Source organism: Rhipicephalus microplus, chromosome 2 (assembly GCF_043290135.1).
Source record: "Rhipicephalus microplus isolate Deutch F79 chromosome 2, USDA_Rmic, whole genome shotgun sequence".
Lineage (NCBI taxonomy): Eukaryota > Metazoa > Arthropoda > Arachnida > Ixodida > Ixodidae > Rhipicephalus > Rhipicephalus microplus.
In genome coordinates, this window is record NC_134701.1 from 212,456,255 (window position 1) to 212,473,576 (window position 17,322).

At 43.2% G+C, this 17,322-nt stretch overlaps 1 protein-coding gene across 1 annotated transcript in view; it reads right to left on the minus strand.

The window, feature by feature from the left end:
- Positions 1-361: 361 nt before the first annotated feature.
- The window catches only part of CARPB (Carbonic anhydrase-related protein B), a 206,795-nt gene continuing 189,834 nt past the window's right edge, over positions 362-17,322 (minus strand). Inside the window, exons 8-10 of the mRNA XM_037420470.2 lie at positions 5,642-5,773; positions 2,862-2,904; positions 362-827 (exon numbers count right to left, since the gene is read on the minus strand). Coding sequence (XP_037276367.1) covers positions 802-827; positions 2,862-2,904; positions 5,642-5,773 — 201 coding nt within the window. The 3' untranslated portion in view covers positions 362-801. The remainder of the gene's footprint in view (positions 828-2,861; positions 2,905-5,641; positions 5,774-17,322) is intronic.

Here is a 17,322-nt window from a genome sequence, read left to right on the forward strand (position 1 = left end):
TTCTGAGAATTTTACATACCGAAATGAATTTCGCGCTTTTCTAAACATTTCCCGAAGCGAGCTAATGTTCTTAATGACACGCATAAAAAGGCCTGTTCATAACGCCACTGTCCTCAGAAGCTGCCCAAAATCAATCGCACAGAAGAATTTTTAACTTTATAGTTTCTCAACTCAACGACGACACTTTCGACTAGACATGTGTCGCACACGCAACTATTCGACAAGCCTTTGGCAGCTGTAAATAGCCTACAAAATTTCGACCGAGAACATTCATTATGTGCATCAACATTGTCGGAAGCATGCATCACTAATTATCGAGCACACAATTTTTTTCGACGCATTCTTGCGGTCACGCAGAGACAGTGCGTAAATCTCCTTCAATCCGCTACAGCAGCACCTCCAGGTATAGCGAGCACACACTCACTTACAAACACAAAACAAAACTATCTCGCACAACAAAGAGCGAACTTCTCGAAGCTGCACGTCACGCCCGAGCAGAACACGCATGGGGCAGTCAATTGTTCGTTTTGGTATTGACAGGTGATCAAGAACAGGAAACACCGGAGTTTCTGAATCTGTTAATCACTGACGCTCTCGAGCAGCGCTGGGAGCAGCCCGTCGAAAACTTCACGCACATACACAGCCACGCTTTTTTTCTTGAAGAGCGCACGCCACACACGCACAGAACAGCAGCCGAAGTGGTGGTTGAAGTCGCCTCTTCTTCTAAGCTCTCGGGCGTCGAACAGTGTCCCGGCACATCCGGGGTTCGCCCAATTCTTGGGCAGCGTCGTCGTCACATCTTCACGGTCCTACGAACTTCGTGTTTGCTGCGGTCGGGATGGCGACGGAGAATAAGAGGGGTAACAAAAGTTAGATGAATGTAGGGATGGAGGAGATAAAGGAAAATGTTACTTCGTATTTGAACTACACGTTTCTCTATTATTCTTAGCACCATGCGTCATAATTGCCAGCACCATCAAGTTTCTTTTAGGTTTTCACTGACCTACGAATGCCTCTCCATATAATTTCCATCCTACCCCGTCCTGTGTGAACTAATTTCATTCATCATCATCAGCACCATCAGCAGCAGCCTGACTACGCCCACTGCAGGGAAAAAGCCGCTCCCATGTTCCTCGAATTAACCTAGTGCTGTGCTTTCTGCTGCCACGTTAGATCTGCAAACTTTTTAATCTCATCTGGCCACGTAATTTTTTGCTTCCCTCTCACACGTATGCCTTCTGTTGGAATACAGTCAGTTACCCTTAACGACCAGTGGTTATTCCGCCTACGCATTCCAGCCCTACCCATGTCAATTTATTTTTCTTGTTTTCAATTATAATATCCCTAACCACCGTCTGTTCCCTGACCCACTCTGCTCTTTTTGTCTCTCTTTTAAGTTACGCCTTAAGAAAGAGGAAGTGAACAGAGTGGGTCAGGGAACAAACGGGAGTTATCATGGTTACTTAACACATAGTTTCATTATACGGCTCCAAATTTCTTAATTTCGTTGCTCCATCTAAATAGCCACTGTTCACTGCAGCCCTTCCCATCCAAACTTGGAGTATGCTTGAACTTCGCCTTCCGCAGAAGAATGCGGTACTGCTATTGGGGCCGCGTTCACGTCACCTTCAACCATTAATGTCCCAAGGAAAGTAACGTTTGCGCTCATAGCATTGTCCCTTTCGAACTATACTAGAATGTCTACTACAAGTACAGCTGCGAGGTATCCAGTAGGCCATAAATATTCCTTTTTGCAAATCAGCTAAGATTCCACCACTCGTCCGTAAGGTGCCCCACTCATTTGCGCAGCTGAACATACAGCAGGTGGGCAGCTATAGACCACCTATTCTTTGCGCAAGTCCCGTGTTTGGACGCCACTTGAAAATTCAGCGCTTCCGTCATACATTAAAAGATGCGTTAAGAAGCTAGACTGCACCCAGCACATGGCATCCTTTCAGTGCTTTTGTTTCCAAGCGGTTTAAAGTAATATCGTGGCTCCGTGGTATCTGCTTGTGATACTGAAGGCCTGGTTAGATTTTAGCCGAGATGAAACATTTTTATCATGCCATTTCAGTCTATCTAGAATTTATGCTTAATGACAACACCGATCTTTCACCGACAATCAACGACGCCACCACTGACACATTATCGCGTTTTGAAGAGTTTGTTCAGTCTGCCACGTGGTTTTCATGAACTCAAGTGGCGTTCGTGCTCACTATCTGGGTAACAGACGGGAAGCACGCAAAATTAAATGAGTTGGTTTCGTTCGGTTTGATTGCCAGTGCCTCCGGGTACCCAGGGAACTCTAGTGGGAATGCGGGTACCAATAAGGGTACTCATTGGCATACACTAGTGTGGGTACTCACAGAACAAAAGCAGGACCCCATTCGTACTTTATTCTCTATTTTTTGCTGGTCGCTGGATTAGGCTTTCTTGGGGTGTTTATTCAGTGATTAACATACCACCTGTATGGGGTCACTGCTTTCACATCTGTCAACAGTACCCGTTCATACATTCGTTGCGTCATAAGTATTTTGTGTATCGTGAGCTCTCTCAAATATTTCGCGTTAGTATCTCGAGATTACTAAACACCTTAACAGCTGAAATATCGCAACAGCTGAAATATCGCTGAAACAGCTGAAATATCGCAACACAGGGTTTCGTGATCTAGTTCAGAAGAAATTGTATTTGAACGAATTAATTGGGGCATTTTTAGAGAGGTATAAATTGTGCAAATTAACGGCCGCACACATCGAACAGATTGAATCTTGTTGTTCTTGTGCCTGACCGTTACATTCGCAAATTTTATATATTTAGTGCATATTGTAATCGAATAAATTTCATTCATCGTGCTCACTTACCTTGATAATACATATTTTTGTACATGGATGGGCAGTTGGAGCCCTGGAAAACAATGAGTGAGAAACATAAGACACATGAGGATATATTTATGCTAGTTGAAAAGAAAATGTGTAAGGCAACATTCGTAGCAACTCTGACTGGCATGTCGGAATGCGTTACTAATAGAACAAAAGAATTACAGCTCCCTAAGATATTAGCGTACTGGAAACACGTTACCGTACAAATGAAAAATAAATAAATAACAGTGTGAGATATAAGTTTTTTTTTTTTTTACGACGGACAGTTGTAAGTCATTCCCAAGCACAGAAATTATTCAATCACTCACGCACGATTCTTCTGAAAGAGCGACCGAAGACTTTTGCACCGTGACAGCTGCATTTTAAAGACGACAGTGATATATCGCGTTTAAAAACCACCATGACTAGCCAAATTCTTTCTAATATCGTAAAATGGTTCACAGTACCTTCGTCCCCATTTCGTAATAAAAAAACTGGCAGATTCGTCCAGCTTAATTTTTTTAAAACTCACAGTCATTATTTGTCTTAAGATGACAGTTTCGGATGGCTGGTACTGTGTCGCCAGGGTTTCCTTGTATTGGCGTGCGGATTGGCAATATCCGTTAAGCAATAGATGGTACTCGCACTGTGTTCGCTATACTAAATACGCGGTTAGATTTTTATTTCATTTATTTACACATGCTGCTTTTTTTGTAATGTGAGATATCACGACATATTCGTTTTGCTCTATGTGAGTAGCATTTTACCCGCAGTGATCTTATCGTTGCTGTTCGCAGGGCCGTGTGAACTATTTGCTGTATGATCTTACGTTAAGATTTGTTACCATCATGTTTTTTATTCTAGTTCTTTTATTTCTTCTTATCTTCCATTGTTTATGTTTTCAATCTCTTTATTATAAAGGGTAACTCACCAGGCTCTCCTGCATTTCCGATGGAGGCGGAAATGTTGTAGGCCCGTGTACTCAGATTTGGGTGCACGTTAAAGAACCCCAGGTGGTCAAAATTTCCGGATCCCTCCACTACGCCGTCTCTCATAATCATACGGTGGTTTTGGGACGTTAAACCCCACAAATCAATCAATCAATCACTAGGCTCTCAAAATGCAAAAAAAGTGCAATGTTCTCTCCTGATATTTTTGACCGTCTTGCGCACTTTTGTGACGCAGACGGTAGTTCGCGTGACGTCTATAGCGTACACGTTCTTGATTGGTCCATATATGTGAAACATCAAATGTGATTAGTCTCCTGCACTGCTTTGTCATGCAGTCGCCCATCTCCTCTTCCTCGTCTCGCTTGAATGTTGTGCACAATCAATCGACCACACTTAATTTTGTGTGTTTGCAGCTGCGCAACCGACCACAACAGCGTGTCGCCGAGAAGCGCGAGATCCTGATAGGCTCTAGCGCTTAGTGCTGATATTGTTCACGTGCTTTTACGAACTAAGGGGCGAGGGGGATGCATCGCGTGTGCGAAGGAGATAAAAGAAAAAAAAAACGACCCCCTCGTCTTTGAACGTGGGGTTTTGAGTGGCCCTTTACTACAGGGACACTAAAGAGCAATACGCCTGCCTTTCCGCGTACTAGAGAAGTACAATTAGAAAATCTCGGAAACACAACTTTTGCCGCGACACGACACTTGGTAAGCGAGAAAACGCGTTAAAAGAAACTGCGGGTGGAAACGCCCCTCTGAGATTCCCGCACCAAACGCTGTGACGTCATCAATTTTTTAAGGCGTTTACTTGGTCCTCCGTAGCTTCTATAGATGAAATTGAAATACATCGTAATCTGTGGACGCTATAGACTTAGCATACGAAGCCTTAGAAAATTTAATCGAGCCAATGTCGCAGAAATACGAAAAATACCTTGTGCTATTTCTTATGTCAAGCGCAGAGATGACGGCGCAAAATTTAAAATGTAAGCTTAAACCTTGATTTTTTCCGCGAATAATAAACTTATGATAGTAAAACCTTTGACATTAGAGTTCTCAGAGGGCAGTCCATGAATCTAAAACAACTCATTGTTTCCCTTTATTGTCCCTTTTACGTAGGCACGTGTACTTACACTGTTGGCTGTGATCCACCCCAATTGTGAATGTTGTTTTCTATGTGTAAAGCGGCACTAGAGAGTAGAATTGATTTTTTTCGTCCGAGTAAATTAAAATTTTACAATGACAAAAGCGGGACTTTTAGTGCGGGAAGATGCTTGGTGAGCAAGAAAACGCGCAGAAAAAAAATATATAAGTGGCGACACTACCGTGGAGTTTCCGCACCAGCTAGGCTTGACGTTATTAATTTTGACGGTGTCTGCTAGGGGCCTACGTAAAGGGTAGTCGATAAAAATGATTTAGACTGCGTTTCTAAGGACAGAAAGTCTGAACACATGATTCGGAAATTTTCTTTGATCCAATGTGAAAACCTCCTTAACAACATAAAAAAGGACCTTAAAAGTTGTCACGTCACACCGATGTTCACGTGATTAGTTTCTGGTGCTAAATTCAAACATAGAACTCTCACCTTCGTTTTCTATGTCAATAATTAGCTTACTATAGCGAAAATAATGCCACTAGAGTTCTCGAACACATTAAAAAACAGCGCCGTCATAACGCCACGCGATCTGTGGGAAGGCCGTAGAGCACTACGGGAGTATTACTTCTGGGAAGCGTTCCATGTAATACAGCGTAGAAGCCCCTTTTCCCAATTGGATTGCGAGTTCACAGAAATGCATTGTTACAAGCGAGTTCAACTCGGGAGACTGAATGCACCGACCTGTTTCCACTTGAAGTCAATGTTGGTTCGAACGAGTCTCTGATTGACCGGAAGTGTGGGCCGGAAGTTGTCCGACAGCGGAGCCTTGGCGTTCAGCTCGTCGCCTTGCATCAGCTTTCGCAGAAGGTAGAGCTGCAATAGAACGGCGGGGCAGCGGTTAATTGCCGGGCTTCACTCATTGAGTTTGAACTCACGCAAAGTCCCCAGTCCCCTTTACACAGTGCAGCGTGGCACCACTCACCGACTGTAGATGCTACGCTGCGAAGGGATTGCAAGGAGTATCTATGTGTCTGTAAGGTGGATGCTGCCATTCACAGAGATGGCTAACATTTTTCACGATATCCTTTCAGGCGCCGTTCCAATGAATATTACCATCATCAATGTTTTGAAGACAGAAGGGAATGTTGATCGGGAAAATGCTGTAGAAAAATTCGGAGCTCCTCCCTTAGTGTTACGATGAAAGCAAGTGAAGCAATGGCTCTTGTATGATGAATATTGACAGAGTGAGTTTGTATAATATTATTATTGACTATACTGAGCAAACAAACAAATATAACCTCAAAGATTTCAGTGTTTTTCTCGCCCACGACACACATCATCTCATCAACAGTGTCCAACAGTTGTATAATGATGAATTCCTTTTGTACGTAACATACACTCCGCTGTTTCAAATACACAGAAATGGCACGACATTCGTTCGCTTCGCAAGGGGTCTTGCCTTCGAAGATAAGCTTTTCGCGTCATTTCGTCGTACCGGCGAAATAAAACACCCTTGTGTTTACTTGTACGCCACGTCTACTATTTGTGTCGGTGGAAAAACACTCGACCAGTCAAGTTCATCGGTTCGCGCAAGTTTCTCGTCCTACGCATCTTTTGTCCCGTGACGCGAACAGCCAGAATTTGTTGCGGTGCTGTAGCGGGTACCCGTAACTCGCGGGTTGAATCCCGGCCACGGCTAACATTATTATTATTATTATTATTATTATTATTATTATTATTATTATTATTATTATTATCTGCTCATGCATAGGCGCCTAAAACAGTCCTTATCCTGTGGCCCGGATGGCATCCCTTCAGCCGTACTAAAGGCTTACGGTAGTATGTTTGCCTCCGTACTGACTACAATATTTCGTAACTGTCTGAACGCTTCCGCATTTTGCAGCATGTGGAAAACTGCACGTGTTTTTTCAGTATATAAGGCGGACTGCCAAACTGATGTTTCTAATTATCGCCCGATTTCTCTGCAGTGTGCCACATCGAAGATCTTTGAGCTGGCTCTCATATTGTATGTTGGTGGGAATAATTGACCGATTCCTAATCAACACGGGTAACTCTCGAGCATCTCAACTACCACAAATATTGCTAGTTTCATGACGAAAAGTGCCTCCCCTATTTCTCAGATAGGACAGGTTGACTGTAACCGGAGCAAGACTTTTGGCGTAGTTGGCCACTGACTGTTCTTGGCTAAACTTGAAAATTTCGATTTTGACTCGTCTGTTGTGAATCGCCTGTACACCTATCTGCTTAATAGATCATGTTATGTTGCCGTAAATTGCCAACGTCTTCTATCTATCTATCTATCTATCTATCTATCTATCTATCTATCTATCTATCTATCTATCTATCTATCTATCTATCTATCTATCTATCTATCTATCTATCTATCTATCTATCTATCTATCTATCTATCTATCTATCTATCTACGACTTTTAGCTCTCCTGCCCGTTTCGATAATGGTATCGATACTAAACTTGGTATCGCATAACATGACTGTGTGAAAAACATGTTTGACCAGTAATAACATGAAAATCATGACTTGTCTTGAATGTCATGATTTAGATTTCATGGTCTTGCAGCTCATGCGGTGGTTTCGTTCACATGACATGTTGATTGATATGTGGGGTTTAACGTCTTAAAACCACCATTTGATTATGAGAGACGCCGTAGTGGAGCGCTCCGGAAATTTTGACCACCTGGGGTTCTTTACGTGCACCCAAATCTGAGTACACGGGCCTACAACATTTCCGCCTCCATCGGAAATGCAGCCACCACAGCCGGGATTCGAACCCGCGACCTGCGGGTCAGCAGCCGAGTACCTTAGCCACTAGACCACCGTAGCGGGTTCACATGACATGTTGCAAAACTGGTATGATATGGCATGATTGCATGGCAAACACAAGCGACAGACTCTAACATGAAAATGATGACATGCGTGTCATGTAACAACATGACTACATGCCACACTCATGATGCGCTGGCGGCCGTTTTGCTAGCTTCACTTATACTAAATTTGGTATTACGGGACGTGAATTGATGACGAAGGTATGGTACTGGTGCAAACATGATAAACATGAGATGCGTATCATGTAACAATATGACTACATGCTACGCTCATATTGCGCTCGCGGTCGTTTCGCTAGCTTCACATGTACCAAACTCGACATTACGCGACGCGAATGGACAACATTGGTAAATGAGACATCCAAACATGATAATCACGACATACGTGTCATGTAACATGACTACATGCCACACTGATGCGCTCGCGGCTGTTTCGCTAGCCTTACTAATGTCAAATTAGGTATTACGTGACGCCAATGGATTACAAAGCTATGTGAGTGGTGCGAACATGATAATCATGAGATGCATGTCATGTGACAACATGACTACAAGCCCCAGTCAAGGCGCCAATACATTTCGACGTGACGTGGTGCGCGTGCTCGCCGGCGTTCATTTCGTCGTGTCACGGTGGTGTTGCCACGCCAAGCGCCGGTCCCGCCATATACTCGCAGGCGCGCGCTGCGCTGCGTTGCTTGGACGCATGCGCGTTTCAGCGTGTCCGGCGTCCCTCCGTCACGAAAAGAAGAAGATCGAAGCAGTGTTGTCTGAGTAACGCATCAGCGCGAAATGCAGCATGTCACATTTCGCGCCGGATGCCATCGGGCTGCGACGACGGACGCTCCATGGTCGCGCCTGGCGTCATACTATAGAGTGCTCGCGTTTTGCTAAGGTAGCGTCACTGTGCCCAGTGCGCGCGCGCGTCAACGCTACATTGGAGTATATTGGGCCCTTCACGATGCGCTTACGGCTGTTTTGCTAGCTCCACATATACCAAATTTGGTGTTACGTGACGTCAATGGATGACTAAATGTATGACTAGTGCAAACATGATAATCATTACACGCGTTTCATGTGAGAACATGACAACATACCACGCTCATTGCACTCTCTCGGCTGTTTCCAAATATACGAAACTTGGTATCGGATGACGTGAATTGATGAAGAAGGTAAAGGACACATCCAAACATGATAATCATGACACGGAAGTCATCCCTATCGGAAAAACTGCCATGGTGGATACTGGAAAACACGGTAGGCGAAGTGGAAATAATAGTGGGTATGGTAGGAATTATGATGGGTATGGTGGGACGTAGTGGAAATTATGGTGGATATGCCGGGACATACTGGGTGGTATGGTGTACAGGAGATGGGTGAAGTGGAAACGGTGGTGGATAGTAGATGTTATATAGTGGGCAATGGTGGTGTGAGATGAATAATGGTGTGAGATGTGATATAGTGGGCATTATCGCAATGGTGGGCTCCCACCATTGCGATAATGTTGGGAAGCGCTAAGCAGATGGTGCTTATTATGGTGGTGCTTATTATGGTGGGCCACATGGTGTACCAAGCTGAGAAGCTCTGCCCACCATTGCGATAATGCTGGGAAGCAGTAAGAAGATTATGGGTGGGCTTATAATGGCGGGCAATTTATAGTGTGTACCAAGCTGGTATTTGTACACTACATATGTTCTACCACCATGATTTCCACCAAAGGTTAGGCCTACCAACCGAGCCCGTACAATTGTGTTATCCGTGTTTCTGGGTTTCAGAATACACAATTTCGACGAATAAGAATGGCAATACAGCACAGCCTTGGCATCAATTACCTTAAAAAAAGCATTTTTCATAGGGTACGGAGTCCGCGCAAGAAGCAACAAACATTGATGCGACGTGATTCCAGCACTCCCAGAGAACGTACGTCTCCCCTCACCGACAGCTGCCGGTTGCACTCGCCGGCACTTCTCTAGCTTTTATGCGAGAACACAGACTTGGCAATTCGTATGCTTGGGGAACCAATATGATAGCGTAATGCTTCCGGCACACTGCATTCGTTTTGGCCAAGCCGTTATGTAGTTGTTGCTTTGGCGAAAGAGCTACAGCAGTGCGCTGGCACGACTGCCCTCTACGTTGCGCTAAAAGCATCCCAATACTCAATCAATTAAATTATGTGGGTGTATCTATGGATTGAGCTTAGAGGCGTCATAAAGCGTGAACAGATGTCGTTCTTTGGAACGAGCGCGAAACGGATATTAAACTTGTCAGACCCCGCCGGTAAACTGTAGCTGCTCCCCAGTCCATTCGGTTTTTTGTTTTCTTGCGGTTGTGAATTGTAAAAAAAAAAAAAAAACATAGCGCTGGTGCCATTATCGCAGTGGCAATCGTTACAGGCAGCAGTTGCTTGTGTTCAATAATTGTGAAAATTTTAGTGGCAGGTGCAGATTTTGTCTATGTCGAGTACTCGACAAACAAAGATGAAGTTGAACCGTAAGTTTGTATGTTAACTAGCTATTTAACACACTAAATATGTCATGTTGGTATATCGCAGTGGTTAGTGTCTCCGAACGGGAATCGACAGGTTGCACGTTCGATCCTCCGTGGCAGCTTTTTTTTTTACGGGACGGGCGTTTTTTACATCGTTTTTCATCGTTTTTTTTTGCATACAATTCTATTTTATTTTTTGTGGCAGCTCGTCACGGTGATTCTGACGCCATGTCGCGCTGAAGCGTTGCCGGAACTGCAGCACCCACCATATCCCACCATGCGCCATAGTGGACGTTTTCCAGCATTCACCCACTACATTAATCCACTATAATGGTGGGTAGTGGTTTACACCATGCCCACCATTCGTTTTTTATGTACGGCATCATTTACCTTCAACTCGTAACGTTGTCCTGATTTTAAAATGGCACATCAACATTTCTCACAAGTGCTTGGCATATCACTGATTCCCACTGTACGTGGGATCTGCTAAATTTTTAAATTTATGTCAACGATGTTTCTTTTGCAATTCATTATTCTTCTTTTCTCTTGTATGTCAATGCCATCAAGATATTTAAAAAATTCATTCAGTCAAAGACTGTCGCTTGTTGAAAGTCATATTTGTGTTATTTTTCCGAATGGTGTTATAACAATGACCTTTGTCTGAATGTGCTTCAAAGACCAACTTCATGAATACATCTCGCGAAACATCCGTTCTGTCATTTTCGTACTCTGTCAATACTATGTTGTAATGTAAAGTATATGAATTCAGTGATCTTGGCGTTCTTTTTGATAGCATGCTAAATTATTCTGCTAGCACTAAATGTGCTGTCATCTGTGGCCTTCGTTCTCACGGCTTTGTTTGCATAATCTCTCGAGAATTCTGTTTTACTGCAGCCTTCCGGAAATTGTAAACCGCAATTCGTCTTCCTCAACTTGAATATGCATCTGTGATCTGGAATGGCATTCCTAAATCTGGCAGTGACGCGATTGAGCGAGTCCAGAAAAAAATCATAAGCATTTACAACCATCGTTTCGCTAGAAATGCCTCTGGATCTCCTTCTAATACTGCCAGATTATTATTATCGCCATTACTTCACTGCCAACGAAATCGCGCTGATCTTATTACTTCATTACTAATAACTTCACGGTATAATACTGTGTCCTTTCCTTCCCCGTTGTGTAAGTTTTCGGATTCGTCGTAGGTTAATTCGAGATAATCGACCATTTCATGTACCAGCCAACTTCTTTCGACGCCCTACTGTTCACAGAATACAAAGTTTTTATAATGGCAACTTTCGCGTTCTTGATGTTTTTCACAGTCTTGCAGTGTCATTGTTTTTGTCTCCACTCTGCCCTGTCTTAAAAGACTTTCTCACAATGTGTAGAGTCTTCCCTTTTACGTCTTTCATGAAGGTTTCTACATAGTTGTGTATATTCTCAATTATTTTTCGCTCTCATTCTATGGTTCTGTTTTATCAGTATACTCTTCCCGTTTTGCGCTGATTTCTTTTTGTCTGTGCGTTTTCACTATTTTTATTTCATTTCTTTTTCTGAAGACTGTATGTATTGTATTGTTTATATTTATCGTCTTACTTTTGCGTGTGTCAGCACTAACACACCATGGTTGTTTTGAGCCACGTTAAATCAATAAATGATTGATTGGTTGATCGATTGATTGTTTGATTAATTGACGATTATAATTACGAAACGCCAGAACTTAGCTTTACACAGTTTTATTATAATAGGTTAAGTTGGTGCGGCGGAACCCACAACGGCTAATCACTGGTGCAGTCACGAGCGATTACTCTGTGCAAGAAGAGTGCTCACTGCTCAACTTTTCTCCTCCGAAACTGGAGCTGTCGAAACTACAAAATCAATTAGCGAGCCAGAAGACGAACGTCGGAATACGCTGATAATTATCATACAAAGCGATTACAGTACGATTTGTACATCTGTGCAGCAAAGGACTGTTTTTTTTCTCTTTTTTGTAAACCTTGTGCAATTTCTGACGACTTAACACAAATGACGAAGACTCTCTTCAGCGCGAGGTCCACAGCGATTCAAAATGTAACTTTAGAAGACGACCAATCATAACCCCTCAGATAACTTAAGGTTCATGCTGTCAGCAATCTTGGCTGTTAAAAACGAGAGGAAAAAAAATAATCACACGAAAACAGATATTCTGAAACGGACGTGTACTGCTTTTGGTAATACTAAGCAAGTTGACAAAGTGCTCCTCCACTAACCACTTAAGACAAGAATAAGTCCGACGCTGCATGGACCGTTTGCTCAATTTGAAATCAACGTTGTACCAACGTTTAATTTTTCTTCTGAATAAATATTCTTTTCTCGCGAGTCCTAAATTGACTTTCGCAAGCTTACAAAGTGTTATTTTTTGCGCCATGCCAGTAAACGAAAAAAAAAGGACACTGCCTATCATTGAGTAAGAAGGCATGATTGGTCTTTTTTTTTAATTTCATCGATTAAGAAAACGCCGACAAAAAGAACGAGAAATAACAAAGGACGACATCTAAAAAGTAAAAGAAATAGCAGATTTTGTGAAAAAAAGACGGGGTCTAGGATTGTCGCGACAGCAAATATTTTCACAATGAAAATGCCATTTTTCACCGTTCAGCGGCTGGACTCAATTATGTTTCAGCTTGCCTCGGCATTTCTCAAGAGTCCATTTCGCTGTGTTCTAGAAATAGTGTCCTTCCTCAGAACAATCATTTTACACTTCATCCTTGAATTTTTTTATGTTGATGACTGTATCCGACCCTATCCATGTTATTATGTAGTAGGGTGCAGTGTTTTCACACACAGGCTTTCAATTTTTTTTCTGTCCTTGTGTTGAAGATTACGACCGACGTAGTTGAATTCACGAGGATGAAAGGGCGCAGTTGGGACAGCACCTAAAAGAGCAAAAAAAGGACTTCCAAAATCTCCGAACGGAAGTCCTCTTTTGATGCGCCACCAATGCACGTCAACTGCGAACGCCCGCGAGGCTTCAAAATTTCATCTACGAACTTCAAAATTATCGCTCCGAACAAGGGCGACAAAATATGTCTGGCGGCCTGTTTTCAAAGGGACCCCTTGCGGAGTTACAAGGTCGCCTTGAATTCATAGAATGCTTTCGGCTTAAACGTTTGGCTTAAACGTTTTCTTTATTCAGTTAACCGGAACCGCTGGCTTTGTCAGCTTCGAACATGCTAAGCTGTATTTTCAGTGTGTTTCATGATAGTGTTTTTTTCAAGTTGAGAATCGAAGTTTAGTGAAGCTAACAGCGACAGGCTACCTCAGTGAGATCTGAGATTGAGCATCCTTCAGCTGTGGAACTTTGAAACGACGCACGGAATTATTTCGCTACTGGCAACTCTGTTGTTTCCTTTAGTGAACGACAGTTTTGTATTAGCTGAATGAGGCGAATGGAGGAGATATATAAGTTGGCATTTCGAAAATCTATACTTTTTTTCTGTCTTTCACACGAGGACGGACACGAGCATCAGTGTGTGGCAACACCGGAGTTCTACCGCAGTGCTCAAAAAGTTTATTCGAAATTCGACCACCCGCGAGAACTGTTTGCGCTGCTCCTGCTGAGGAGCGCCACGCTGTAGGCTGAGGGCCGGTTACTCTTCAACTATCAATTGTATACATAAACTAACAAATAGGACGCGAGAATACGCTCGGTCTCGATTTAGAAAATTTCGCTGCTAATTAACCCTCTCCTCTTCGGCTTCTATAAAGCACGTGACCACTCTTTTTGTCAGTTTTTGCGCCTCCTAAAGAAAAAAAAAAGCTGCTTTTATAAGTTGCGCGTGGTTTTTTAGTCGTGTTCTTTATTTTCACTTTATTGTGAAATATTTTGTATTAATATGATTAACAAATTCATTTTGTCTCGGCGCTCGCAAAACTATTATTATTATTATTATTATTATTAATATTATTATTATTAATATTATTTTGTACTGTCTATTTTCTTTCTCCCAATAAACGATGGTTGAATGAAATATTCATCGGCTGCAGCCAACGTTCCGATGAGGGGACCATTTTATCGTTCTCACGACTGACTTGATGTGACAATATAAGCAAAATACGCATCATCAATGTCGCACGCAAGAGGATGGATAGTTTTCCCAGATAACGTGAAGCGTAGCTCTTTCGTGACTATCTACACGGCTCACTTTATCGTATACGAGCAATTCCATACGAAAACTTTATAATAAACACCCAGAGACAGGGTTTTAGTGAAGTAAAGCTTTCTTTTTTTCTTATTTGTTGTCCACGGAGTACTTGTGGAATACAGCGAAGCATACCTTGTCATTTTTAAACGTGAATTTAGAATAGATGATATGCTCGATGCACCGGCTTGAATGCATGAAATGTTTTTGGCCTCGGTACCTTAAAGCCGTTTTCATTATAAATAAAAATTGGGTGAAGGTGCGTGGGACTCCTGTCGTATAAAAAGGAATCTTCATTTATACACAGCCTGAAACTGCTCGATTGGGAGGTCATGAAGGTTCGTGTATATAAGACACAACGCAGCCGGTGTCTTGGTTATTCAAAAATTTTTATCCCCATTGTCATTAGGCGTGGGAGATGACACCTCTAGCACAAATATAGCATTGCTCGTGCAGCATTCGCATTCATAAAATGAAAAAGGATTTCTTTGCCTTCGAACTGAGTGACGTGCCGGGATTAGGACAGAAAATGAACCGCGCGTCAGATTCAAAGGATGGGCGCTGAATAATAATTGAGCAGTCCTTCTATATGTGTACTTTTCTAGGCTCATCACAAAAAGGTGACATCGCGGCTGTCACACTTTTTCAATTTTTTTCTCCGCGACTTCTTTTCCTAGTCTCTATAGTGATGAACGTGTCATACGATTCAAGAACCTTATTTAAAAATGCGGGACAGCTTTCAGTTACTTGTAGTTTCTCTGCAGCAGCATCCGTGACACGGTATCTTTGAAAATGGGAAGAACTAATTTGCTCTTCCGCTTATCACAGCGCAATTATTTAAAACAAAAAGAAATCGTTATGAGAGCTCGAAGAAGACGTGGAGAGTGACTGTTTGAAGTAACCGCTAAAGAAGAAAATTAAGTTATCGTGGGTCAAGTGCCGGTTGCTTTCTTATGAGATGTTATTATGATAACAGGGACCGTTTGTTGGTTTTATTACATTATTTCGGAGAGCTAAGCTTGACATAGCATCTTCTTTTTTGGAGAGGGTGATGGTTTTCCGTGTCGAGAAAGTTTCAGACATCGTAAGAGAACTTAGAGAGAGAAACCGTGGCACCAATTCTTCGCTCAGACACACAAGCTAGAAATGGTACACGGCCAGCCAAACATTACGCGATATAGAAACTTCAGCTTCGTTATAGTTTTTCATGTTTTTCTCTTTTTTTTGGGGGGGGGGAGGGGGCGTATAATTAGGAGAACATTTTCCTGCCTCCCTATTTCCCCAGCCACACGTAACGCTCAGAATAGGAAGAGGAGGAGGGGAGAGGCAGTTATGTTTCTGACCGAAATCAGTTCCGCACCAGCTCGCACACGCAGCGCAGACCAGCTTCCCTCCGCGCAGGGCGCCACCGTTCGCCGGAGAAAGCCGAGAAGACAGCCAGCTACGGGCGCTTTGCCGCGCTACTTTCCGGTCGCGCATATACGTAAGCCTAACAGGCCTCGCGCTGGCAGATATTGGCTTACAAGGTTCGGGCGCGCATGCATATGAACGAGACCCGGCATGAGCTCGCAACAAGAGAAAAAGAAAAAAGCGAGCGAGGAGGAATGAAAAGCAACAAAAACGAGTTAAGCGCGGAAACGCTTGCTGGCACAATATAATAAAACGTGACACCGCCACGAACGTGGGCCGGTCGCATGACTGACGAGGAGATGCGCCTCGCGGGGCGAAGAAGAAGAAGAAGCGAAATAAGATGTGCGTGAATAAGGGACGTGGGCACATTGTTTTGCATGACTCGCCCCCTCCACCGTAAACGATGGCGCGTTGTTGAGATCTTTGCCTCTCCGTTCCGCTTATTTCGGGTGCTTTTTGTTCCCCCGCTCGGCCGAAGCGGCGAGACTAATTACTCCGGCGTCTTGTTTCGAGGAAAGGCGGTCTCCTTTGCTAATCTGCGCGAGTCCGTCGCGTTGTTTCTACGCGCGTGGCGCAACGAGGAGTTCGCATTGTGCGGCGAGCTCCTATTCGTCGCCGCTACGCCTGTGCGGAGTCAGTGCGAACGAGAGGAAATACGCCACGTTACGCAAGGTAGCTGGGTTTCTTCGCTCTGTATTCTCCATGTTTTTTTTTCCTCTTCTTTAGCGAACAAAACTTTAGCCAGTACAGAGCTGTTTATACAAAATAAATGAAAATGAAACACAACGTGAAAAAGTCGGGCAATTGCTATGCCACGAAAACCTGCACTGCAGCCGAAGAAGGGCTGTCGCAAGGGTCCAGGAGATTGGACGCAAACAACGGCAGAAGGATCCGGCTTTTTTTTTTCCTTTTCTTGACTTGTAGTTCTACATCCTTTCTTTCTTTTTTTGTGGATTCCGCGTACCTATTTGTTCTCAGCTGCAACGATACGTTGAAGCACAAAACGCTAAATGTGCGCGTGTTTTATTGCTTGGCTTTTTTAAAACCTATTTTGAGTGGCCAAACATATTTTTTCTTGTTATTCTAATCTTCCAGCTTGTGACATTATGACGATATGAACTATACGTTTCGACAATACGGGGCGCCGAGATTCCCCCATTCGCTGCATTTGGTTAACGGAGGTGGTATTTATGGCACAGTAAGTACATTTCACTGAGCGAGACATCGTCCCAAAGCTAGTTGTTGAAATTCAGAAAAAAAAAAACGACGCGTAAAGGAAGGCAATATGCGCCCCGAAGTAATTAAGGTACGCCTGTAGCCAAGAAGACACCATGAGGATTTCAACAAGGTTGAAGCAAGAAAAGCAATAACAAACAATCAAGTGAAAAAAAAAACCCTCTGGTGTTCGGAGCAGTCGGTAAACTAAGTCATCTGAAGCACCAGCCACTGAATTCATCGTAGAACTTCCTCGTTTATTGTTGTTTAAGCGA